At 38.3% G+C, this 26,022-nt stretch overlaps 1 protein-coding gene across 1 annotated transcript; it reads left to right on the top strand.

Annotated features, from left to right (window-relative positions):
* The first annotated feature begins 1,362 nt into the window (after positions 1-1,362).
* On the top strand, positions 1,363-13,426 carry LOC121648160 (troponin I, fast skeletal muscle-like). The gene is made up of 7 exons (XM_041998127.1): positions 1,363-1,443; positions 5,168-5,206; positions 5,467-5,503; positions 6,383-6,511; positions 6,682-6,771; positions 10,644-10,820; positions 12,689-13,426. The coding sequence occupies exons 2-7, from the start codon at positions 5,193-5,195 to the stop codon at positions 12,767-12,769; spliced, it is 528 nt and encodes a 175-aa protein (XP_041854061.1). The 5' UTR covers positions 1,363-1,443; positions 5,168-5,192; the 3' UTR covers positions 12,770-13,426.
* Positions 13,427-26,022: the final 12,596 nt, after the last annotated feature.

Genomic DNA, 26,022 nt, shown 5'->3' with positions numbered 1-26,022 from the left:
TGACTGGATCTGACTGGTTGTGACTGGGTCTAACTGGTTGTGACTGGATCTGACTGGTTCTGACTGGATCTGACTTGTTGTGACTGATTCTGACTGGTTGTAACTGGATCTAACTGGTTGTGACTGGATCTGACTGGATCTGACTTGTTGTGACTGATTCTGACTGGTTGTAACTGGATCTAACTGGTTGTGACTGGATCTGACTGGATCTGACTGGTTGTGACTGATTCTGACTGGTTGTAACTGGATCTAACTGGTTGTGACTGGATCTGACTGGATCTGACTTGTTGTGACTGATTCTGACTGGTTGTAACTGGATCTAACAGGTTGTGACTGGTTGTAACTGGTTATAACTGGTTCTGTGTGGTTCTGACTGGATCTGACTGGTTCTAACTGGTTCTGCTGTTAAGTTTTTCTTAATGGCTCTTTTTTTTAAAGAAAGATAACAAAAAGCCTTTGGATTATTACCTTAAACAGATTTTAATATTGGACAGAAAACCAAATTAAAATATTAGAAACTTTGTTTTCTGTGTAGCTGAGCTGTAATATCATCTCTGTGTTATTTCTACAAAGTAGCCTACTGTTAGTAATAAATTCTGTTTTGTTGTTTTGGTTGGCCTTTATGGTGTTGTATCTAATGATACATTAGCTTCATAATATAACAACTTAGGCTGTCCTAAAAAATGTCTGGATGTTGGTTGTAATTAAAGTGGTTCAGCTTCTATATGCATTAAAAAGATGGGCCAGTCAAAAATAGTAAAAACTGGTTTGGAGTTTTAAGCTCACGTGGAGACTAAAGATCAAACCTGAGATTGTTATCAGTGATCTAAACAGATGGAGAAATAAGAGAAGCTAAATCTAACAGAAATGAATGAAATGAAATGAAATGAAATGAAATGAATGAAATGAAATGAAATGAAAAGTACTTTATTAATCCCAAAGGGAAATTCAATACAGAAATAATACAACCCAAATGTTTCATGAATTGAAATCCTACATGCAGAATCATCTGGAACACAGTGTAAATATGTTGGAAACTGACCATTTGTTATTATTTTTGATTCAGCTGGCCCACTCTGAGCCTACTGAAACTTGGATGTGAGTGTTTTCCTGCTTTCTCTGTGTGTGTTAGGTGTAGTTTGGCGTGCTTTAATCTTTTCTGGACTTTTGTTGGTGAGAAATATGACAGCGCAGGATAATAAGGATAAGAATCTTAAAGGGCGGGTTATTTATAATGAGGCGATCCAGGGAAGGGGGCAGAGGACACTGTACTGTATTTCATGACCTTGCCAGCTCATTGGTTTGTCTAGTAATCCACTTCCATTTAGAGAAAGTGGAGGCTTTAGAGGGCTATCTGTGATTGCAATATATACCTTCCTAACACTGGGTCCGCCTGGGACTCGGTTTGTGTCTCTGTGACTGGAACGTCTCCGCCTGGTTAAAGTAAGACATCTGTTTGCCTCTTTCTTGAAGTTTCAGTCTGTTCAGCTTGTCGTCAGCTGATGGGAATGTTTTGTAGTCACAGCTGTTTCTAACATGTCTGCTGTGTATTTCATGTTTTCATGTTTTTGCATGCATAGTCCTGTTATGACACAGTGATTTATCACACTGTCAGTTAGTTTGATAAGTTTTCAGTGACAGTAAAATGTCTAGGGTTCATGGAGGTTGGATGTCTTCATAGGAAGTATCTGTTAACGATGTAGAATTTAAACAATTTACTCTCAAAATAGTTGATGTTATTTCACTTTCTATGCTCTTTCTGTGACATGACATGAACGTTTTCAGCTGACATGGACACTATTTGGTTTAATGTGTCGTCTGTTTTACTGTCAGAACTTTTCTTATTGATACTGACGGACTGAGGTTTGAAGGGGCTGTTTTTTTGTCCTGATGTATACTCGGTCCACTACTGATGTACAGTGTGATGATGTGGCACACTGAAAGGCAACACCACTACAAGGCTTGAAGCTGAAAATCAATCCATCAATGTTTATCCTCCTGTCAGCACCCGGGTGGGTGGTGTTCAGAGCAAAACCAGGTCTGATCTGCTGCAGATACCGGCCTCAGTCTTTAGTCTTCACTTTACATCACAGTTTGATCCCGGTGCACCAAACTCGGCAGATAATCCTCAAATACTCTCAAATTTAAGCAGCTGAGAAAGTTTAATCTTATTCATTCCTGCAGCAGAGAAGTTTTTTTTTTAGTTTTCAGGTTTTTCTTTTTCATTCATACTTTTTCATTACTTCAGTCAGCACACAAACTTTAATTTATCAAAGTTTTAAAAACAGAAAAGTTATTGAGACAGATTGTAACCATTCTTATCCTAACCTAAAGTCATGAAAGCTTAATTTTATATAAAAAACACACAATTAATTTAATACAAGAGGTTTTTAGTTCGGATATGTGTTAATGTTGTGGTCCTGACCTGCTGGATGCCTGTTTGCCTAAAAAGATAAGCTTCTTGTACTTTTTTCTTTATTTTTACACACGAACAGTGTGTGCCTCTGAGGTCAGCCTGGCGACAAGTTATTTCTGTGTCATGTTCTAATATCTTGGCCCTCCGAGGAACATTCAGTGGTGTTATGTTACTGTGAATCCCTCCAGAGACAATCCTGCCCCTAACAAACACCAAAACTGCTTACAGTTAATATCAGAGTCCATATTTAAACCTTTCAGATATTATTCTATCTCCAGAGATTTGCTGCTGTGTCTGCACAGTTTCGAGTGTCCAAAATATTTCGAGTTAGCTCCCGAGATAAATCCCGTCTCCCCCTGGCTGATTGCTTTAGACGACGGCCATTAGTTGGGTCATTTGTGGAGCACCAACAGGCATCCTGTCTGTTTTCGGATGCCTGCTGTGGTCATCACACATCTTTTCCTTAAAGATGAGCCGGCTGTTAGTCCCCCCCCCCTCTCCATAATGAAGATGTTGGGAACAGCTGTGGATCCAGGAATAGAGTCTTAATCCACGGCTCAGTTGCAGCTCCTTAACACTGCAGGCAGCAACTATCTAAGGACCTCTAGAATTGTCTCCAGGCTGCTGCTCTGAGGGTCACTTCAACCCAGTCACATCTCCACAACTTTGACTCATTACAGATGTTATTTAGGATTATTTCAGTCAACACAAAATACCAGTCTCAAGATGGAAAAAAAAAGAAAGAAAAAAGCTAAACACACAGGATAGAAGAAAAGAAAAATAGTTTTATGCATCTGGCCACTGGAATTTCTGCTCATTCTTTTGGACAGAACTTATTCATTTGGGAATGTTCCATTCTGGTCCGATGCAGGATTCTAGCTGCTCAACCTTCATTTTTTAATTTTTGGTTTCACGATGCTTCTAATGCTTTCTATTGGTGAAAGATCTGGACTGCAGGCAGGCCAGTTCAGCAGCCGGACTCTTCTCCTGTGAAGCCATGCTGCTGTGATGGATACAGGATGTGGTTCAGCATCGTCTTCCTGAAATCTCTAAGACCTTCACCGAAAGCGGTGTTGTCTGGATGGAAGCAGATGTTGCTCTAAAGCCTCCATGTACTTTCCAGCATTGATGGAGCTTCACAGATGTGGAAGCTGCCCACGCCATAGGCACTAATGCAGCCCCATCCCATCAGAGATGCAGCATTTCACCTGTCCACTGATAACAAGCTGGATGCTCCCTCTCCTCTTTAGTCTACAGGACACGGTGCCCATGCTTTCTAGAAATATTTCACAAAAATTTCAGTTTTCCACTTTAACTCCGACCATTTTAAATGAGTTTTGGTCTAGAGAAGATGGCTGTGTTGCTGGGTCCTGTTCACATACAGGACCTGTCACATGTTCACAGACAGTAATTTCTGAAAGTGCTCCTGAGCCCATGCAGTGATTTCCAGTAGAAAATCATGTCTGTTGTCAATGCAGTGCTGCCTGAGGACCCCAAGTTCACCAGCATCCAGCCTTGTTCCATTCACACAGGGATTCTTTTGAGATTTTCTGAGATTGTTCCACAATTTTTAGCCCCAGTTTGTCTCAGACTGGTGAACCTCTGTCCACCTTTACATCTGAGAGACTCTGCCTCTTTGAAATGCTCCTTTATACCCAGTCATGTTACTGACCTGTTGACTGTAAACCTAATTAGATGTCAAATGCACTTCCAGTTGTTTTGGATGTGTATCAATTACTTTTGCAGCATGTTGTTGCTCCTGTTTTAAATTTTTACAGATGTTTGCTGCCATCAAATTCAAAATGAGATCATGTTTTTTATGAAATGACAAAACGTCTCAGATTCAGGGTTAGGGTTAGGAACCAGTGGGTATTATTGTAGAAATGACTACTCATCTCCTAAAGGAAGATTGCATTTTGATTTGGGTTTTTTGTTCCTTTACTCTTCTTTCATAGGTCAACATGCTTTAATTCAAAGGCTGTTGCTGTAAGCTGCCATATTGTAAAACCATAGTCATGTTAGCATAGGATGCTACAGATGTGGTTAAGTAACGAGGGTTAGCATGTTCAGCTTCAAAACACAGTGTAGACTGAAAGGTGTGAGGTGAGCTGGTTTAAATGAAGCCTGATATTCACCAAAGCCAGTAAAAATTGACCCAGTGTGAATGTCTGTGGAGATATTTCACAGCACAGTGATGAATGTGTATGCTTTCATCCATGCTGCTAAAATTAGCTGGATTGTCCTTCAAAGCATTAGCACAGCTTCGGGGTTACGAAGATCAGTTCCATGAAATTTCCTGGAATTAACATGATGTCTTAAGATAGAATTAACATGACCCAAACATGAAATGTGAGACAGGTGAGACTACATCAGGAGAGAGTAAGAGGTAGGAGACGTGACCTCTAACACCATATATCTGATCTACTCTGACCTGTGTAGGATGAAATCAGTGTTTTAAGGTGGACACCAGCTGTATACTGACATTACAACAAACACTATAAATATATTTTACTACTGCAGTCAGCAGAAAAGCATTAAATTACTTTGTTTGGATTGAGATAACGTACAAGTATTATGTCATTTGCCGATGATTAAACACCACTAAAAACATCCCAGACCCTATAAAGCCTTAAAAATAGCTGGATGATAAAAACAAATTAGATAACTTCAGTTTTACTTCTTATAGAAAAAAAATATGCATTAATATTCAGATACACTTTAATCACAAACCAAACTTTGATTTTTGAACAGATAACATCAGGATCCTGCAGCAAAGATGGCTGATTCTGAGTGAGTGAAAAGCTATTTCGTTCTCTCAGCTTGTCTAAAACGTGTAACAGAAAGTTTAATTTATGTTTAGATTTGATATGTTACTTTGAGCCTGCTAATATGACATACCAATATGCATACCTGTAGCATGGAGAAAAGCTAAGATCCAGAATGTAATCAGGATAATGTGGAATTTTGATAAATGAATATTTTGGGAATGTCATGGATCAAATCTCTGACTTCCTCGCAGATAGATTTATGTTGTCCCGTTCTGTCTGCAGGAAAAGACTCTCTGCAAGGCGTAAGCACACGCTGAAGGTAAGAAATTTTATACTCACACAATCAATAGTAGAAAAAATAATCCACCTGTCCAAATAAAAAAGAAATCCCACACTTTAACATTTGGTGAGACCTCCTTTTGCTTTGATTACAGCTGCCTTTGCTGTGGCTTCGTTTAAGCTTCTGCACAACATTTATTTCCAACCAGTTACATACATTTTTCTACAAAATCTTGTAGTGATGAAGGGATAGTTGGACTGCTGCACATCCCAAAGATTCTCATTGGGGGTCAGGTCTGGACTCTGTGGTGAAAATGATGTCTCATGCTTCCTGAACCACTCGTTCACATTCTGAGCCCAAGAATCCCGGTACTGTCGTCTTGAATATGGACCCATCAGACAGACTTCTTCCATGGTTCCAGTTTCCAAGTCAGCAAATTTTACAGCATTCCTGAAAAATGAAATATTTCTTTTACCATAGAAAACATCCAATTTATGTTTTTGTGTACGAAATTCAGGATTTGCAAATTCCTGAGCCTTAAAGAGTCTTTTCTAGATTAACAGTCGTGTTCATAAACAGTGAAACTGTGACAGGTGGATGTTTTCTTACTCTCACAAGACCCTATTTTTAATCAAATGAGGAGTAATCTGGAAGTTTTGTTACATTTAAGTCTACTTTACTTATAACTTTCACATCATGTAACATGCTTAGGACATTTTGGGTAAAACACACTTGATAGAACTTGCAGGCCAAAAGTATGAACATCTACCCCTGCATCGTTTTATTTATAGTTTTGATTCATGATCACATGACTTTTTTTGCTTTTCTCCTGTATCTGCTTACAGTGCATATCATAATCTTGCCAGCTGTCACAACCCATTTATTTTCTCTTGTTTTCTTTCCCCATGACGTCCTCAGAGCTGTATGCTGGTGGTGGCCAACAATCTGTTGGAGGCTGAAGCTACAGTGAAAACTGATGAGCGGGAGAAGTTCCTGGCAGAGAAATGTCCTCCTCTGGAGCTGCCCTACTCCAAGGATGAGCTTGTGGTGAGAAGAACTGCACATATGTGACAACACAGGTGCAGCAGGAACAAACTAAACAAAACAAAAGGTTCAGTCTTTCCAGCTGCAGCGTGTTTGGCTTCTTGTTTCACACTTTTGCTTGAAAATTTAAGTTGTCTCAACAGGAAGTTTTTAAAAGGCTTTTTGGATTTCAGGATCTTTGCAAGAAACTCCATGAGCAGATTGGCATCAGTGAAGAGGAGAGATACTGCACAGAGTTTAAACTCAACATGGTGCTAAATGAGGTGAGTCCACGTCCCGTCTGAGTCCGTGTGGTGACACATGAAGAGTCCAACATGACTGAAGACACTTAACTTGGACAGGTGGACACCACCCTGGGATTACATATTTAACCAGATGTTCACCGATTCGAAAGGTCACCATGTTCATTCATTATACAGACCACAGGAGACTTTTTCTATTCAGAGCTCTCTCTTTTTTTTTTTGATTAATATACAGAATTTACCCTCAATTGTTAGTTTAATTTACCATCCGCTAGAGTCTTTAAACCTTTAAAGCCCGACTCCAGGAAAAATGGGGACAATATATATGTATATATATGTATCTATATATATATATATATATATATATATATATATATATTAATCTGAAGTCTTTATTTTGTCCTTTAACTAAATATACAATAATTAGCAAAAAACAATTTTTGTATATTTACCATTTATTACCACATATGTCCAAATAATTGTGGTACAGAAGTCAAGTATCAGATATCAGAAACTATATGTACCAAATATGATGCATACGACATTAAAGGGTTAAGAACAAAAATGTCTTCTTTCAAAACTGCTATAAAACTTAGCCAATGAACCCTGTTTAAAATCATAGTTTTTCAAGGTTTCAAGGCACACTGTAAATGAGAAAAAATGTTAAATATGAACCAGACTTTTTCATGCTGTAAAATCGTTGGCAGCCATATTAGATTCCATAACTTTCACTATGAACTATGAACTATGAACACACACACATACTCTTACTTTACATGGCAAATCCACCATGCGTGATCCATGATAACACCATTATTTATCATATGTTTTTTTTATAATAAAAAAAGGATTACTTTTACTACTATATTGGTAAGAGACCTCTATTTTGACCTGGAAATTATTATTATAAAGCCACTTCCTGTCACCAGCTGGATAGCTTAAATTGATGGCAGTGTCTTAGGAGCAGCTAAAGGTCAACAAATGAGCAAAAAGTTATATGCCTGTTTAAAAAGAACAGAGTTGGAGTTGGTTTTGTGAGGTTAATAAGTAAATAGTGGCATAAATGACTGTAAATGGCAGAAAAACAGCAGAGAAAATGTGTAAATATGTGAACAGTTCCTGTTGTGTGTTTGTTTCAATGCCAATATACTAAGTAGAGTTGGTTTTGGGAAAATAGTAAGTAAACAGTAGCATAAACAACACAAACAGCAGGAGGAAAAAGTGTAAATTTGGAAATAGTTTCTGTTGTGTGTTTGTTTTAATGCCAATATTTTGTCTCCTGAAAGCCAAGATTTGAGAGAATGATGCAGATGAGAAAAGACTTGGTCACTGTTGATCTGTGTGTTATTTCTACAAACTTCTGACAGTAATAAATTCTGTCTTGTTGGTCTTTATGGTGCTTTATCTATTGATACATTCATTTTACATGATTTTAGCCTCACAATCTGACAACTAAGGCTGTCCTGGAAAATGATCTCTAGATGTTGACTGGGATTAAAAGGGTTCAGCTTCTACATGCATCTTCAAATAAAAAAGCAACAAAAACTACAAAATTTAAAACAAACTAAAAAAAAAACAACCAAACAAAAAAAGAAAAAACAAAAAAACAGGTGGACCAGAAATAGTAAGAAAAGGCTTTGGGGTTTTAAGGGTTATGAAACAAACCTGTAACACGTCATGCTGTCCACAGTGTTAGATTTTCGTTGTACAACCTCAAGCACACTCTCAGCTCCCTGCTGCTGCGTCTTCTCTTGTTTTTATTTCAGTGACCTGACATGTGCATTGATTTTGATGCCACTGAGCTGTTGCTACTATTTGAAAACCTCACCCGACTATGCATGCCATCTGTCATAGCTTCAGACAGTAATGTGCTAAGAATACAGAGGTGTGAGGCATTTCTGACCACAGCCAAGCAATGTAAAGCGATATTAGAAGAATGGTCAGAGCATACAGAGCATGCCTTCACCAATCAAACTCCACTGGTATGAAGAGCTAAAATATTTATGAATAAATGTAACAACAGCTCTTTTACATCCTGCTGGTTTGATTTTATAATATAATACTTTCACGTCTGTAAGAGCTGTGATGCTAACTGTCTCTAGACTTTTTCTAAGGGAAAAAAATACAAAACACTGAAATAAAATCAAATCTAACTGAACATTAAATAAACTGATAACAATTATTAATGAATAAATAATAAGAAAAAAACTTAAATATCAATAAATAAAATACAGTTAGAAGCCAAGGAAAAGAAATATGTGTTCAGCCATGATTTAAAGCTGTTAATTGATTACCGGCCCATTGCACTCCCATCATGCTTTGAGAGGCTGGTGAAGGAGCAAATAACCTCCAGACTCCCTCCCACGCTTGATCCCAATACCAAACCGCTGCACTGAGGACGGCATCTCCTCCGGTGTACCCCGAAGCCCTGCACACCTGGAGGAGAAGAACACTCGTGTGGATGCTGTTCCTGGGCTTCAGTTCAGCTTTTAATACCATCATCCCACAACACCTGGTGGGCAGACTAGGACCCCTGGGCCTCAGCATCCCCCTGCAGAACTGACTGAGTTGCTCACTGACAGACCACAGTCAGTGCAGGTCGGACAGAACACCTCTGGTGCCATCACGCTCAGCACCGGCTCCCCTCAGAGCTGCATCCCGAGTCCTCTGCTGTTTACGTTGATGACACACCACCGCGTTCCCAGATATGCCAAAAACCACACTGTGAAATTTGCAGATGACACAACAGTGGTGGGCCTCATCAGGGACAACAACGACCTGGCCTACAGAGAGGAGGTGGAGCAGCCCGTGGGCTGGTGCAGAGACAGCAGCTTGATCCTGAATGTGGACCAAAGAGATCATTGTTGACTTCAGGAAGAACCAGCCCAGCTACATCCCATTTTTCATCAACAACACGGCCGTGGACGTGGTCAGCAGCATAAAGTTGCTGGGGGTGCACATCACAGACGACCTCACCTGGTCTGTGAACACTGCATCACTGGTCAAGAAGGCACAGCAGCGGATGTACTTCCATCCTCATCACATTCTACAGGAGCCCCAGAGAAAGCATCCTTACCAGTTGCATCTGTGTGCGGTGTGGAGGCTGCAGTGCCTCCGGCTGGAAGGATGTGAGGCAAGTGGATCACAGATCACAGAGAGGGTCATGGGGACCCCTCTCCCCTCCATCCAGGATTGAGCAAAACTCTGTGTGTCTCGGGATAAGAAGCTCTGCAGTGATTCCTCACAACCCCACCATGGACTCTTTACCCTGCTGGCCTCTGGAAAGAGGTTCAGCAGCACTCGGTGCAGGACCACCCGCTCCTGCAACAGCTTTGTCCCCCAGACCATCAGTGTTAAACACTTAAAATCATGAACAGCTCTTACAGTTACTGGACATTACTGCTCTACCTGCTGCATTTTATTTGTTTTTCTAACCTACTATTTATTTTTATTATTATTATTATTATTATTATTATTATTATTATTATTATTATTATTATTATTATTATGTACAGGTGCCAGTTCATGGAGAGCTTTAAAAACCTTCACATTGATTTTAAAATAAGTTCTATGTTACATTAGAAACCAGAGATGCTGGAACAGGGCTGATATGTGTTTGGTACCAGTTAAAAGTCTGAACCAGCTGCAGATAAGAGACGGATTGATTGATTTTTTTTCTTAATTTTTTTTGTTTTTATTTACAAAATTTCATTTGAAATCCTCCTCAGCCATAACTCTGGTGCTTTACTACAGAAAAACACAACATCCTAAATGACTGAAAATCAGATTATGGTTGGAGAAAAGTCTGAAAAAAATCTGCATCAACTGAAGCGCTGACTCATGGTTAATAATTTGACTTTTTATTCTATAAAAACTTCCTTCTGGTCTTCAAGGTCAGAGACCTGAACATAAAGATCGTGGATCTGAGAGGAAAGTTCAAGAGACCCCGGCTGAAGAAGGTGCGTATGTCTGCTGACGCCATGCTGAAGGCTCTGCTGGGCTCCAAACACACGGTCAACATGGACCTGAGGGCCAACCTGAAGCAGGTCAAGAAAGAAGTGAAGGAGGAGGTGAGCTGCCACCTGATTCTCAAATCTGAATCATGACCACAACGCTTCCTGAAACCTGCTGAAAACAGACACATAGTTTCACCTGAAAAGCCTGACGGTAATACTGCATCACATCCACATTTTTGGGGAATAATTAAAAAACATAAAAATCAGGTGTTTGAAAGACCCTCTATTGCAGTGTTGCCCACAAGACATTTTTCCAATTTTTGGCATGGCACATTTCCTAAATTCATCCCTTCAATGATGCAATACTCTGAAGTCGCAGTATGTAACTTTCTGACCTTAAAACTCTGCGTTCCTGACTCATGGGACAGTAACAGCCGTCGATGCCCAGCAGCATACCGAGGCTGAAAAACCACTTCACACGTTTTTCTACCGGGACGCTGCATGACGTTGAAACCATGTTTTGCTTTACGCATCACGTGGTGGCAGGAGGATATAATGGTGCGTTTGATTTGACTTGGAGGTCAGAAGTCGGATCTGGGAATTAGCTGCCATTTTATTGGGTGACGTCTTCCCCGACTTTCCAAACCTAGTTCCATTTCCGACTGGGAACTTAGAAAATCTGACTTCTGAGTACACATAGAATGCACCATGAACACACCTCCCATTCTGAACACCCACCGTGGCTGATTCAGCATTTGAGGGCATTATTGGAGGAAGACAGGAAAAGAAAGAGCAAGAGATAAGACAAGAGTCAACGTCCGCCTGACCATTCCTGGCTCGAGAGGCCTCAGAGACAGAAGAGAGACGGATGCTGAATTAGAGGACTTGGTTAGAGGATTATGGGGGACTCCTTGAGAAAATCTGCAAAAGTTCTGTAGCACTTCTTTGAAAAGCAGAAGCAGGGAAGACCACACGTAACCAATAAAAATCCTTTAATTTGTCACATGACTCTCAGGAAGCCATGCTGAAACCCTTTTTGGTGGACTTTTTCAAACAGATTTGCTATTTTGCTCCACAAAAGGGTGTAAATTTCTTGCCTTTTTCTGTCTAGAAAATATATGTTCACACTGCATGTTGAGTAAATCTTGACTTTAAATAGTTTAATGCAAGTTATTTGCTAAATAAATGATGAACACTTGCTGAGTGAATTGAGACAGAAAACAGATTAAAAGATTGAAATGAAATGATGATCAAACTCTGGAATCTGACTGCAGTTTCTTGTTTAGTAAATGATTATAATCTTTGTTTTCATGCATAGTTTGTGTCATGTTAGAAAACTGTAGATGTTCATTTTAGTGGTTTGTTCCACAATGCTCTAACAGTCACACATAAACTTCTTTAAGAGACTTCCTTTCTCTCGACTCCAAACATTTAAACCTAGATATATTATAACTTGTTAAAGTTATTGAATATTTTACATGTTTCTGAAAAAAAAAATTATATATAAATATATATGAAATAAAATAAAAAAATCTCTTTTTCACTTGAAAACCATTATAGTACAATGTTGCTTACAGGCAATAATACCCCAAAACTTACAACAAATATTTTCTTTAGCTTATGTTTATTTAGTCTATTTTTAGATATAAAAACACTCCAAACATATTTTCCTAATTGACATCATAATGCAACAGAGGATTTTAAACATGAGTCTGTGATCATTTATCCCTCCTGTAACACTAGAATAAAACACATCTGGACAAAAGGATATATATATATATATATATATATATATATAACAAAACTATATAAATATATATATATACTATACTATACTATACTATACTATACTATACTATACTATACTATATATATATATATATATATATATATATATATATATATATATATGTATATATATATGCGTTTTCTTATTTTCATCCACATTCTGATTTCTCATCAGTTTCTCTTTGTGTTTGCAGGACAAGCAGCTGCGTGATGTGGGCGACTGGCGTAAGAACATTGAAGACAAGTCTGATAGGAAGAAGATGTTCGACAGTTAAATGTCACCTGACTCTGACTTTCAGCTTTAGGAGAGATGTTCAGGGCTGAATTCAGGTCTAGCATCTTTTACTCCAAAAAGATATAATGTTTTCGTTTTACTGGACAAATAAGGCTTGATAACTCTGCAGGTTATCATGGTTAATAGTGTAAATTTTCAGCTTCTGCTGTAGGTGAACGTAAGTTAAATATCTGGAGAGGGATCTTCATGCTGTGGTACAGGAAGGGATAAATGGTCTCCCTGGTAGGTGTGGAGCGGGGATTGGATTGTTTTAACATCTCACTGTGGAGAAAACCTGTCAGTTAAATGTCTTCTGCTTTTGCCTTTATTGAAACTGTACTATGATGTATTGTACTACATATACTGGCACCAGTTAGTACACAAGGAACAAATCAGTTGTACTTTGTACTCTTTATAGGCTTAATGTGCTTCTGGATTAGATCTATGTACCGGCTATCTATGGCACCAGTCAAAAGTATGGGCACCCCCCCCCCCCCCCCCCCCCCCCCCCCTCCTTCCTGGAGTTTGAAAGGGTGCCCAAACTTTTGAATGGTGTAATGGTTCCATCACTTATGTTCCAGATAGTACGAATAAATTCCTTTATTATGATGATGGAATGAATCTAATCTGCTATTAAAAAAAACAAAAACAAGAAAATCCTCATCTGTATTTATTGTGGTGTGTTGATTAGAGAGAAGTATATATTTAAAATTTATGTTTGATGACAGAGAAAAGAACGTTTGCCTTATTTTCCCAGCTGTCTCACTGTGTCTATCTGTCTTCAGCAACAAATCATCCCTTTATAATCAGTATTTTGGTTGCATTCAGCTCCGGCTGAGCAAGTTGAGGACATGTACATCTAAAGTAGCAGCTGCAGTCATCACTCTTGTGTTGGGAGAAAGACAGCTTGATGCAGTGGTTGATGTAAATCTCCACGAGACAAGAGCCGAAAGTCAATTGAAGGAAGTCTATCTGGTGAAATTTGAGTAAATTTTACTGCGTGGCCACAGATTACTAATTCCCCCTCGTCTGCACTTTCAAAGTTCCCCTGTTTTAATGCACCTGACCAAAATGAATGGCTCAGTAGCAGACTCGCTGGTCTGGTGCAGCAGGGAAACATCTAATGCCTGCAGGATAGTGGGCCTTGAGGATTACTGGTTATGGGTATAAATAGCTGTTTTTGGCCACTTTTAATTTTAACTTATTTGGTATTATTGTTGTCAGCACAACCTCATGTGTGATTATACAATTAATTTTCATTTTGACATCCTGTATTAAGACACTGTGACTAAAATCACACACAAAAAAATTTAAAATCTTAATAAAAAATGGTAAAGTTTGCATGTAAACACCACAAATATGCTTAACAAACCATGTTTATAACTCAGTATGCAAATATAAGTGGTAAATTAACAAAAAAAACTGATACAACTAAGATGATTACTTATTATGACTGATTAAGCCCAACCGGTCTCAGGAAATCATGGTAACAAATCATTTTATGTGAGACATGTGCCCCTGCATGAGTACAGTAGGCAGACCATGGCGCCATGTTGTTTGGTCTCTGTTTGTTTTGTTTTGTATCAAAGTAAGACCAGTTATCTCATTATAATTCATCCCAAGGTTAAAATAAATTCAGTTAAATGGTAATTATCCACCTTACATGTGTGCTATAAAGGAGCTTGTGCATTAATTATGTGATTTCTACACTCAGTTGTTGACATTCACATGAGGTGTTAGAAATTAAGCAACATTTAGAAAATTAAATTAGATTTTCTGAGTTAAGGATTTGTAGAGTGACTTTGCAAAAATGTTGTTTGAGCACAGAGAAGAGGTGACATTAAATTAACACAGCAAATAAGGAAATTTATACCAAATGAAAGATTAAAGTAGCTGGCAGGCATGGTTAAGATTGAAAGAGATGTGCAGAACGTGTGGGCTTTGCTTTGTCCAGTGTCATTTAAAACTTCTTCAGACATCAAGCTGAACTCTTCATGTTTTTTTCTTGTGATAAAAATGAGATTTTCTTTTATATTTAGGATTAATTTGACCCCTATGATTCTTGATTCCTTCAAAGAACATAAACCAACTGAAAGGTTAATTAATAATTTGCTAACTGTGATCCATAACCAGCCATTTGCTATCATTTGTAAGCTTAAACCATAGACAGATGTCAAAAGAAAAGATTTGAATATCTCTATCTATCTATCTATCTATCTATCTATCTATCTATCTATCTATCTATCTATCTATCTATCTATCTATCATTATTTTTTTATACAAATTGTATTTTCTGATACAACAACAACAACAACAAAAGAAAATCACAGACATCCATGTTACAGAATAAAAAAATGTGACATTTCTGGTTGAGTCTTTGAAGTAATGAATGTCAGTTTTGACAGCCTACAATGTTTTCATGGAATGGGTTTAAGTTTTTTCTTCTTCTTTTTTAATGCCACATATTCTGAGTGGTGAAGCCTCTTCTTCCTCCAGACAGAACAAAGGTAAGTAATTCAGTCAAATCCTATTTTTATTTAACTCCCCAAATAACTGAATTTTTTATTTTTCTTTGCAGAACAAAGAAATAGGACGTGATGCAGTTTAAACTGCTGCAAAGGTATGTTCTTTGTCTTTTAATCCAGACCATTATCCTAATTGAAATGTGTCCATAGGGATATAAATGCATGCAGGCATATATGGAGCATTATTACATTCAAAGAACTTGTGAGAAGAACTGATGGTCACACTGGCAGTACTGCATGATTTTTATGGTAAATAGTAAATGGACTGTATTCATACAGTGTTTCCCAGTCATGTTGACTACTCAAACATTACTTTACACTACATGTCACATTCACACATACATTTATATCCTGAGGCAACATAGGATTCAGTGTCCTGCCCAAGGACACTTCGGTATGGAAGTGGAAGCCTGTAATCGATCCACCAACTTTCCAGGCGGTGGATGTGTGCTTCTCAGTAAGATAAAGAGAGGAAGAGGATCTGAGGGAATGAGAGGGGATAGCAGTGTAGACCAGAGTGGCCCGGTATGGAAGAGTGAGATGATGGGTGGCCTTACAGTGAAAAGGAGGATTTTGAAAAACAAATGGAAATTTATGGAGAGTCAGTGAAGCTTTTGTAGGACAGGGGTGATGTGGGAAGAGGATGGAGTTTTTGTGATTATCTGAGCAGCAGAATTCTGGGTCAGTTGAAGTTTATGTTGGGGTTTGTGAGGTTAACCCAAAAAGAAGGGCGTAACAGTAATTAAGGCGGGAGGTGGAGTGAGGGGTGAGGGAGGGGCAAAGGCGGTTAATGTTGCAATGATTGAAATATGCAGACCAAGTTATGTTTTTGATGTGGGCTTAAAAAGGGAAAGTATTATCAAGGATGACACCTAGACTCTTAACCTGAGGGGAAGGGGAAACTGAAGAGTTGTCAATAGAAAGTGAGAAAGTGTTAGTTTTGAAAAGAGTTGAAGGTGTGTCAATGACAATGAAGTCATTTTATTGCTGTTAAGTTTGAGGAAATTAGAGGAGAACCAAGATTTTAATCTAAACAGTTTGGAGGAGAGGAAGGTGGGAAGGAGAAGTTTGGTTTGCCTGAGATGCAGAGCTGGGTGTCATCCGCGTAGCGGGGGCAATGAATGTTGTGTTCCCGGAAGATGTTGCCAAGTAGGAGGATGTAGGTGATGAAAAGAAGGGGACCCAGGACAGAGCCCTGGGGGACACCTGCAGTGAGAGGACAGGGTTGGGAAGAGGATTTAAGCTGAATGAACTGAATATGGCCAGAGAGGTTTGACTTAAACCAATGCAAGTGTTACCAAGAGAAAAGAAGGATGGTATGAGATCTAGTATGAAAGGGCGCATGCAGAAGACCAGAATCAGCTGTGATGAGAAGGTTGTTAGTGAGTTTTAGAAGTGCAGATTCAGTGCTGTGGAGGTGTTGGAAACCGGACTGGAATTGCTCATACAGGTGGTTTTGGGTTGGATGAGTATGGAGTTGTGAGGTGACTTTTCTCAAGGCTTTTGCAGAGGAAGGGCAAGACTGAGATAGTGCGGATTTTTCAAAGTTATTTGAATCTGAACTGGGTTGTTTTATTATTGGCGTGATGGCTGCAGTTTTGAAAGGTGTAGGAACAGTTCCAGTGGTAAGTGAGGAGTGGATGATAGAGGTGATGAGTTCAGATATGACTGAGGGGGCAAGGAGTTCAAATACAGAGAGCAGATGAGCTGTGCTATGTTTTTAGACTTTTGCGTTGTGAAATGAACTTAATTTTTATTTATTTATATGCATGTTCATAGATATTGTATATTATAAATTCTTTAAACTATTTTGAGTGTTTCATTGTTATATAATATGTGAATATCTACATTGATTAATCTACACTGTGGGATCATCCTACTTGTATTAATATAAGGTAGCATACTTTTAAAGGATAATTTATACTGTTGAGACATCCCTTATTCATTAATTTATTCAAAGTTTGATTTCTGAATGACCGTTACATTATTTCTTAAGATTGTACTTCTAGGGTACTTTATCAGTTTAAAGATCATTAATCCAGAAATACGTGAGGTTACCCTTGAGTTGTAAGTCAAAATTTAAATGATAGCTTTTACAATGATAGCTGTCACAACTCTACAATAAATAATATTTTCATCTGGAACTAACTTGCCTCTCTCTAATGTCTGATGGAAAAGTTTAGGTCCATTCTACTGTATTTTAATATTAGTTATAAAGAGGATAGTTGGAGAAGCTGACTTCATTCTCTGATCATGGTTGCTCATGCTCTGGAGCAGTAGTTCTCAAACTTTTTTGAGCACTGTACCTATATTTATTGTTAAGCACTTTGTGATTTTATCTTGAAAGGTGCTATATAAATAAACATTTACTTACTTACTTACTTACTATATGAAATATTGTTTCAGCTGATTATTCTCTGACCGGGGCAAAATGTTTTAAGAAAATAAATCTCAAACTTGACGTGAGAAACACTAAAATGGTCATATGTGGTTTAGTTTGTACGTTTCTATTGATTATATTCTTAATTATTTTAGGAATATAAGGTTTTTATTTGCTGATATTTTATTTATCTCAAGTACTTTCTGCAGTACTCCAGTACTCCATTTTGAGAACCACTGCAGTAGATAGCCAGGAAGGCCGATTGCTTTCATTTTTGTTGAACATGCTGAATTTTTCGCTCAAGCAATTTAATGTTAAACATTTTACTGTCAAGAGAAAAAGGGAACATGGAGGGAGCAGAGGGAAAAGAAAGAAGGGAGCATCAGGAACAGGTGAACTGAACTTTATAAGGTGTTTTTCCTTTTACTTCAAATGTAATGTTCCAAAACAATGGATTTTAGATTTAACGTTACAGGTAACATCATCATACACTGGATGGAACATTGCAATGTTTTAACATGCATTTGGACATTAAATTATGATTTAGGTACTTTACAGTCTACTTCTATCTATACTGCTGTCTTTTGTCTACTATAACACCTTTTTTGTATTCAAATAAAACAAATGGTTGGCTCATCTTTTGAGTGTTCTTAAAGGCTGGAAATGCCCCTGCCACGTGACTTCATCTGACACAGTTTGTTTTGAGACCAACCAAAATTTCACAAGACACTTTTCTCAGTTTTTTTCATTAAATTTTACCCTGAAGGAACTTCCATTAGCTTCATGATCTGAATGATTTAAAACAACCAAAAACAACACAAACATGTAGAATTTACCAGAGATCAAGATTACGTTCACCCCACACACTCTGCTCACACACAATGAGTTGGTTGACCCCCACTTCCTGTTACACAGAGCTGATGAGGAGGATGTGACGTCATGTGAATACAAGTATTATGAAGTTTGTTTCTCTGATGCGATTTTGTGGAGGTGGTACTTTACAGGAACTATGAGGCACATTGAAGGGTATGAATCAGCCGCTGACATGAGCATTTTGAGCTGGAGGAATTGTTGGTTGTTGTTTTTTCCTTCTCCACATTGGAACATACATTTTATCCTCTTAGGTTTGATTTTCTGGTAAAATAAAAAATAATTAAAAATTTAAAACTGTTTATGTGGATGTTGGTTTCAAGTTTCAGTCATGCTTTGGTCCAGAGGAGAAGCTTTTGCTTGGATATCAGACACTTGATAGACTCAACAATGTCTTGTGTATAGGGTACGTTGTTCCCCAGAGTCCCATCAGGTTATATTTGACCTCTGCTGATGGCTGTGTCATATCCTCAGATATAGCTGCCTTTTCACTTAGACTAAGATCAGCTAGATTTAGAAATAGGAGCTCAAAGGAGGAGAGCTATTTTAAAACTCATCCATCCATTTAATTAACTGCTTAGTCCAGTTCAGGGTTGCGGTTCAGGGTTGTGGGGAGCTGGAGCCTTGTCTTGTACATGAAATGTGCTATATAAAAAAATCTGCCTTGCCTTGCCTATCCCTGCAATTAGCAGGTGAGAGGACAGGTCCCCAGTCCATCGCAGGGACAACACAGAGAGACAAACAACCACTCACATTCACTTTTTGGGAGAATTTAGAGTGACCAGTTAACCTAACATGCATGTCTTTGGACTGTGGCTTTTGGGGGCTGCGCAGTGGTGCGGGGGTTGGCACCTCAATCTCCCATTAAGAAGTTTGCTGGTTTGAGCTCTGGCTGGGTCGGGGTTTAAACACTGGCCTTTCTGTTTGTATGCATGTGTTCTCTCTGGGTACTCTGGCTTCCTCTTTAAAACTCAAGTCATGAAAATAGAGCAAATTATTTGTATTTGGGATGTGAGTTTGGTTTTAAGCTTCAGTCCAATTCAGTCTAGAGAACAAATGTATTATCAGTTGTTTTCAAACTAAAGGTGTGTTCCTGTAACTACACACAGTATGTCAACTGGTAAAACTCAATCTGGTATTTACAGTAAGACTTAAAAAAATATTCAGTGACATAAAATAAAAAAATCTAAAATGTTTACAAAGCAACATTTCCACGCAAAACGCAAATGTTTTTCCTTTGTGTTAATAATAATAAATGAGTAATAACAACTGTCCGTGCAGGAGAAAACAAAAGAGGACCAGAAACGAAAAGTTCACTCTGGAGGCCGTTGTCAAATCTTTGTGGTTACCGTGTAAACAAGAGGCCAGAACGCAACCGGACGTCTCAGCTTTGTGATGTAAACTGCGCCTCAGGTCAGGCCCGTATGCTGAATGCTTATGTTAATCAGTGAAATCAGCTGGTCTCAATGTCACATTCAGCTCTAAATTAAAACACTGCAGCAGGCCTTGGTGCCGAAGTGTTATGTTGCATTTATTGAATGGCAGTTTTAGAGTCCAGTGTGACAGATAATTCCCAATGAGTTGTCTCCTTTTCTTCCTCTGACTTTTGCCTCCTCATCTCCTGCCTGCAACCCAGAAAGCATCATTATAAAATGAGGACAACTGGAGCGCAGGACGCCTCCCATTTAAGATTACGTAGCTCATTTTCATGTGATAAGTTCATTTTTCTCATTATCTCCTGAAATTGGCTTTTTGTTTTCTCATGATGTACTACTGTTACTGGTTATCATTAGATATAGAGTTTTGTTTTCTGGATGGCAGTTAGCTCCAAATTTAACTGCTAATTCTTGCTATTTGTCAGAATCTACAACAGTAAGTTTAGCCAAGCATGTTTTTGCTTTCGTGGGATGACTTTAGTAGACTCTAACATAGAGAGGTTCTCTCCTGCCTCTTCCAGAGCTTTCCAAACTGACATTATTAAGGGTGAAGGGAGGGAGGTTAAAGATGAGGAGCATCTGCTCTGTTGGGGGAAACTGACACCAAGCATTTGTTGGGAGCGCCTGACTCCTTCAGCTTAGTGAAATTTTAGTGAAGCAGGAGGACGCTGGTGTCATGTTGTATGTCCATAGGAATTATGTCCCATAAATCTGATCTTTGAAAATATTCTTTGAATGCATTAGTGACATGATTATGTTTCTAAATGAATTATAATACAAACATGATGGAGCGCAATCATGTAGGAAAAAAATGAAGCTGCATTCCCTTAAAACAGCCACCAGATGCTGCTCCAAACACTTTGAATAATAGATGGAATTAATCTGATAGAAAATAAGCAATATATTTTTAATTGTTGTTAAAATAACTCGTGTATAACTCAGTTCCAAAATCATGATTTTATTTTTCCATATTCAATCTTAGATGTGAACATTTAGAATAAAATATAGGAATATTTCAGCAGCCAAGAGATTTGACTTGATCACTTTTATAGTAGTTAGTACAGCAACACTACATGGGTTCATGAATGGGGCGGCGTGGCTTAGCGGTCGTGTTGTAACCCGAGGGTTGCCGGTTCGATCCTCGGCCAAGTTGAGTTCATGTTGAGGTATCCTTGGGCAAGACACCGAACCCCTCATTGCTCCTGATGGGTCGTGGTTGAGCGCCTTGAATGGGTGAATGTGTGTATGATGTAAAGCGCTTTAGGTATCATCCCAGGTACAGTAAAGCGCTATATAAATAAGGACCATTTACCATTTCACAAAACATCAGAAGTCCACATCTGTCCTATGTCTCTGCGTCCACATACGACTCAAAAAAGTTCTGTGGTGTCTCATCCAAACACAAGGAGGGAAATACACCTCAGACAATCTTTCCCACATAAAATCTGTCACTTGCAAGCCACAATGTCCACATGGAAAGAGGGAAATAGTGAGATGAAATAGGGCTGCACTTGCAACCATGGACATATGCTAGTCAGGAGGTAAGAGGCAGGAGAGGCAGCCAGATGTCCGCCATGGTGATCTACATCACTTCCTCTCAGCGGTTCACTGGATGGTCTGTTTGCTTTCTCACTGCAAACGAGCCGCATGGAAACTGACACCTTAACCAAGACTTTTTCAAGCGGAGTTCATTTCTTTGGTCCACAGCAGAGTCTGAATGTGTGTTCACACTGCTCCCAAGGAATGGTACTATCACTGGAAGTGGACCAGGGTTTGTTAAAACTGGACCAATGAGTACGAATGCATCCAGAACCAACATAGACACAACAAGACTTTATTAAACACCAAAGCTTCATTTCAGTAGAATCAGAAAACGCTCAGCTGGAATACTTATTACAATGTGATCGTCACCTTCATGGACACCAGTTTTAATTCATTTTAAATCAGCTTTATTCATACAACAAATTCACCTCATAATGGATTTTTTTCTATTGGATTATAATTGGACTACAGTGAATTGGATTGAATTGGACTGTGTTTGTTAAAGGGCTTTGTAATCCACATTAGTCCAGTTTATAACAGCTGTGTTCATATAAATCAATCCATAAAAATAATTGCTTACTCAGGAAACCAATGGATTGAATCAAATCTTCTCTTTGATTTAATTCTCCATTCTGAGCTGTACGAAGGAAAAACCTGCCTTTTTAAAGGAGGGAAAGCATCCATTAGAACCAGAGCCAGTAAGAACGGCCTTCGGCCTGGACTGGTTGGAGGGGGAGAGGACAGGAAAGAGAACCATAACTCTAAACCAGGGATTCCTGCTGAGACCAAAGAAGAGAAACAACCAATAAATATGCATCTAATACGCATAAAACATAACAATTGTGGTTAATCGAGAACTGTTTTTCACAATGAAAAAGCTTTTCTAGACTTTATAATACATGGGGATGCAAATTCAAGGCTGGATAACAGTCTGAGCACAAAGTTTCCCACATGCACAAACCTAGATGTGAATACAGACTCTAATCGGCTTCGTGCCCACGTACCCAGATGTTTTGAACAAGCAGATGTGTCCAAACTTGTGTGATGATTTTCATGATTTGTATGCTTCTAAAGGAAACGAAGTCTGGATAAAGAGTTTGTCTCAGTGTGCTGTGACTTAAAGTTCAGATAGATGCTCCGGAGCATAAACAGTTAAGACAAGCTGCTCTTTCAATGACACGATCATGCGGATTGTTTTGATTTGCAGATGATTTTTTTTTTATTGAAACTCATCCAGTCTCCTAATACGACTGCATTCAGGTTAGAACTGAGCTGTGCAGGAAGTTTTATGTAAATGTTATCAGGTCTTACATAGTAAGAATTAAATTTATTGACAGAAAAGAAACATGGTGCTTATTCATGTTCTGTTCAGTTGCTCTTTGCCAGACTTTACGTTACCACCAGATAGTGGTTAGATCTGAACAAACTCCTTGTAGCATCCAAATTATCTATTAATATTTATAAACATCCATTTAAGCATTATTAGAGCATTGACTAGGTGTAGAAACGCCACACACTTCACTCACATTTCCAAACTCAGACCTGAGCTAAAGAACATTCCTGGGGGTCATATTGTAGATCAGATGTCTATGAAGAGAAAACTTCCTGTGTCTCAGACAGAACCGTGAACTCAACCCGAGCATCACTCTCCACCGGCACATTCCCAGGATGACTCTAACTCATCGTGGACTGTCGGCTTCTCACTCTGAGCTGTCACCACGTGTCCTCTTAGCCGTCGATCTGGAAGTCACGTCTGAGCACATTACTACTCATGCTTGGCTTGTTTCATTTTTAGCTTGAGATTTATATTTTTTCTGTTTTCTATAAGTCCATATATTCTAAAATTTGCTCCAGTAATGCATTCAAAAGTTGTCTAACTGTGGACACTTTACCAAGTTATTTGTTGTTTTTCTTTTTCTTTCTTTTTCTTTTTTTTATGAAAGAATAATTAAATAACTTTTTTTTTTTCTCGTTTGGATCTTTGAAATCAGGTGAACACCCTTCACTCTCTTATTCCTCAAACTGTGCCTGTTTATATGCAGGCAGACACAGACTATAATTAGATTAAAAAAATGATGCGACCTCTAGTGGTCGTGAGAGTAACTGCATTTGAAGGGACAAAATGGCGGCCATGACACCTGCCTCGTAAAAGTCAGTATTTCAATTCAACTGAAGTGGTACTTCTGACTGAATCCAACCGAAGAGAGAGAAAAGAGTTTTAGTAAAAAAAAAGAAAATGTTTTACTGGCAGAGTTTAAGTTGGTTTCGAAACTTATTAGAGACGTATTTCCCTCATTCAGTTTGAGAGGTTGGGACTTCACAGGACAGAATTAGCAGTAAAGCCATGAACAAACAACAGATACAATGACCTCATGTTGGAAAATCATAGCACAGTATCAGTGAAAAGCATCCTGCGTGAACAATTTAGTACAATCTTTAATACAATCGATGGGTTTAAATGATTTTTTAAACATTTATATCTTCCATCCTCATATTGTCTCTTAGCTGACTGGACTCCTGCCTTTTCTGAAGCATCAGCTGGTAACGATCTCATCTGAAGGTCTGTGGTTCAAGTCCTATATATATATATATATATACTGTATATATATATATATATATATATATATATATATAGATAGATAGATAGATAGATAGATAGATTCACACATTAGAGTTTTCTGGGGTGGATATGAAAAAAAGTTGGATTTGGGCCATTTTAGCAGGCAAATGTGGCCCAAATCCAACTTTTTTTCACCACTAAAGTGAGACAGAAGTCAGTTGCAGAGGATGAGGTGAACGTGTAAACACAGGGTGCTAGGTATGACGTCACATCTTCTTCTACACACAAGGATCTGATGGAGATCATATTAATTATAATGTGAAAAACCACGGCAAACCATTCATTCATTCATTCATTCATTCATTCATTCATTCATTCATTCATTCATTCAAGGAAATGACAATGTAGTCTGAGATACTCTTATGTAAACATGAGAGTAAAAGTTGAATATTGCTTGTAGTGTAAAATCAGTTTAAATGGTCCAAAAAAAAAAAAAAAAAAATCAAAGCAATTTAATAAATCTAATATTTAATTATTAAATCTTTTAATAATTAAATAAAATCCTAAAATTGAACTCAAATATAATTATTTAAAGTAAACAACATTTAAGATAAGTTAAAGACACAGTGCAGTTTCATCCATATTAGTCCAGTTTATAATAACTCTGTTCATAGAAAATCCATTAAAGTAATGAACTAAAAGCAAACCAACTGACTGCACCAAATCTTCTCTTTGATTCAGTCCTCCATCATGAGCTGCATGAGGAGACAGTGGGAAGCAAAGCCTCCACCAGAACCAGAACCAGGAAGGAAAACCTCCATCAGAACCAGAACCAGGAAGGAAAAACTCCATCAGAACCAGAACCAGGAAGGAAAATTTCACCAGAACCAGAACCAGGAAGGATGGCCATCTGCCTGAACCAGTTGGGGGTAAATCCTTTTAACTAGAGATCAGAAAGCAAAGAAAAATCCCAGATTTTTTACAATAAAACAATCTCCTTTTTTATTTAGTGGAGAGGGGTTTGCTGTTCAGAGGAAGGAATTCTCTTCTGGTGAATTTTATCCTCATGGAAAATTTGCCTTCCTACCCACCTGAATTCATGTCCCTCATTTTTATAGCCCGAACGTTAACTCGAGAGGTCTCTCTGCGGCCAGAGAAAGATCTGGAAGGCTTTCTGTGAACAGATAAACGTCTCCAATCAGCAATCCAAGATGAAATGCTAACCAGGCGAGTGAGTGAGGAGGTGATATTTATAGATGGAAGAAATGCAGGCTTACTTTATCTGGACCTGCAGTTGATATCAAAGCTTCATGGGTAATGTTTGTCTTTTTAAGCTGTTTAAACAGGAGCCCACCTTCCCTTTGCTTTTTATTTTCATTACTTTTCTGGATGTTCAATATCACAGAACTCATCGGTTGTTAATTCTTGGAATGATGGTAAACATGAGATGTGGATTTATTTTTTAATTCTATGTTTTAAGTAGTTTTTTTTTGTGCCTTGTGATCCTTAAAAAAAACAAAAACAAAAAACAAAAAACAAAACATAATGTCCTGATCAAGATCCATCCCAAAATATTCCTGTTCAGTTCTGTTCTTTACTGGGAGACAAAACTAAAATCACTGAAACTCTTCATCTAATCCAGCAAGTGGAGCCTGAATCATAAAAGCAGATGTTACCACTTTATTTTGGTCCACTGATGATCAAATTACCATCACACAGAAACTTTTCCTGTGCTCATTAAAACTTTATTCAGTGAACGGTTTACTTCCAGAGATGTGAGGTGGCTGCAGAGCTGACGTCTCCGCTGTGTTTAGAGTCGGTTGGGGCAGAAAGATGCTGCATGAAGGACGAGTCCCTCCAGAGAAACAAGAGGAGATGCTGCTGAGATTAACACGCTCACTTCTGAAAAAACAAGATTAAAGGTTTCTGTAAGTCTGAAAA

This window comes from Melanotaenia boesemani, chromosome 10, assembly GCF_017639745.1.
Source record: "Melanotaenia boesemani isolate fMelBoe1 chromosome 10, fMelBoe1.pri, whole genome shotgun sequence".
Classification (NCBI taxonomy): domain Eukaryota; kingdom Metazoa; phylum Chordata; class Actinopteri; order Atheriniformes; family Melanotaeniidae; genus Melanotaenia; species Melanotaenia boesemani.
This window is presented reverse-complemented; position numbering and strand designations above follow the sequence as displayed.

What these genes read in the sequence shown, in the direction of transcription:
- LOC121648160 (XM_041998127.1), top strand. An exon ending in ACTCCAAGGATGAGCTTGTG is followed by an intron (nt 6,512 to 6,681) that starts GTGAGAAGAACT and finishes TTTGGATTTCAG; the next exon opens with GATCTTTGCAAGAAACTCCA. An exon ending in TCAACATGGTGCTAAATGAG is followed by an intron (nt 6,772 to 10,643) that starts GTGAGTCCACGT and finishes CTGGTCTTCAAG; the next exon opens with GTCAGAGACCTGAACATAAA.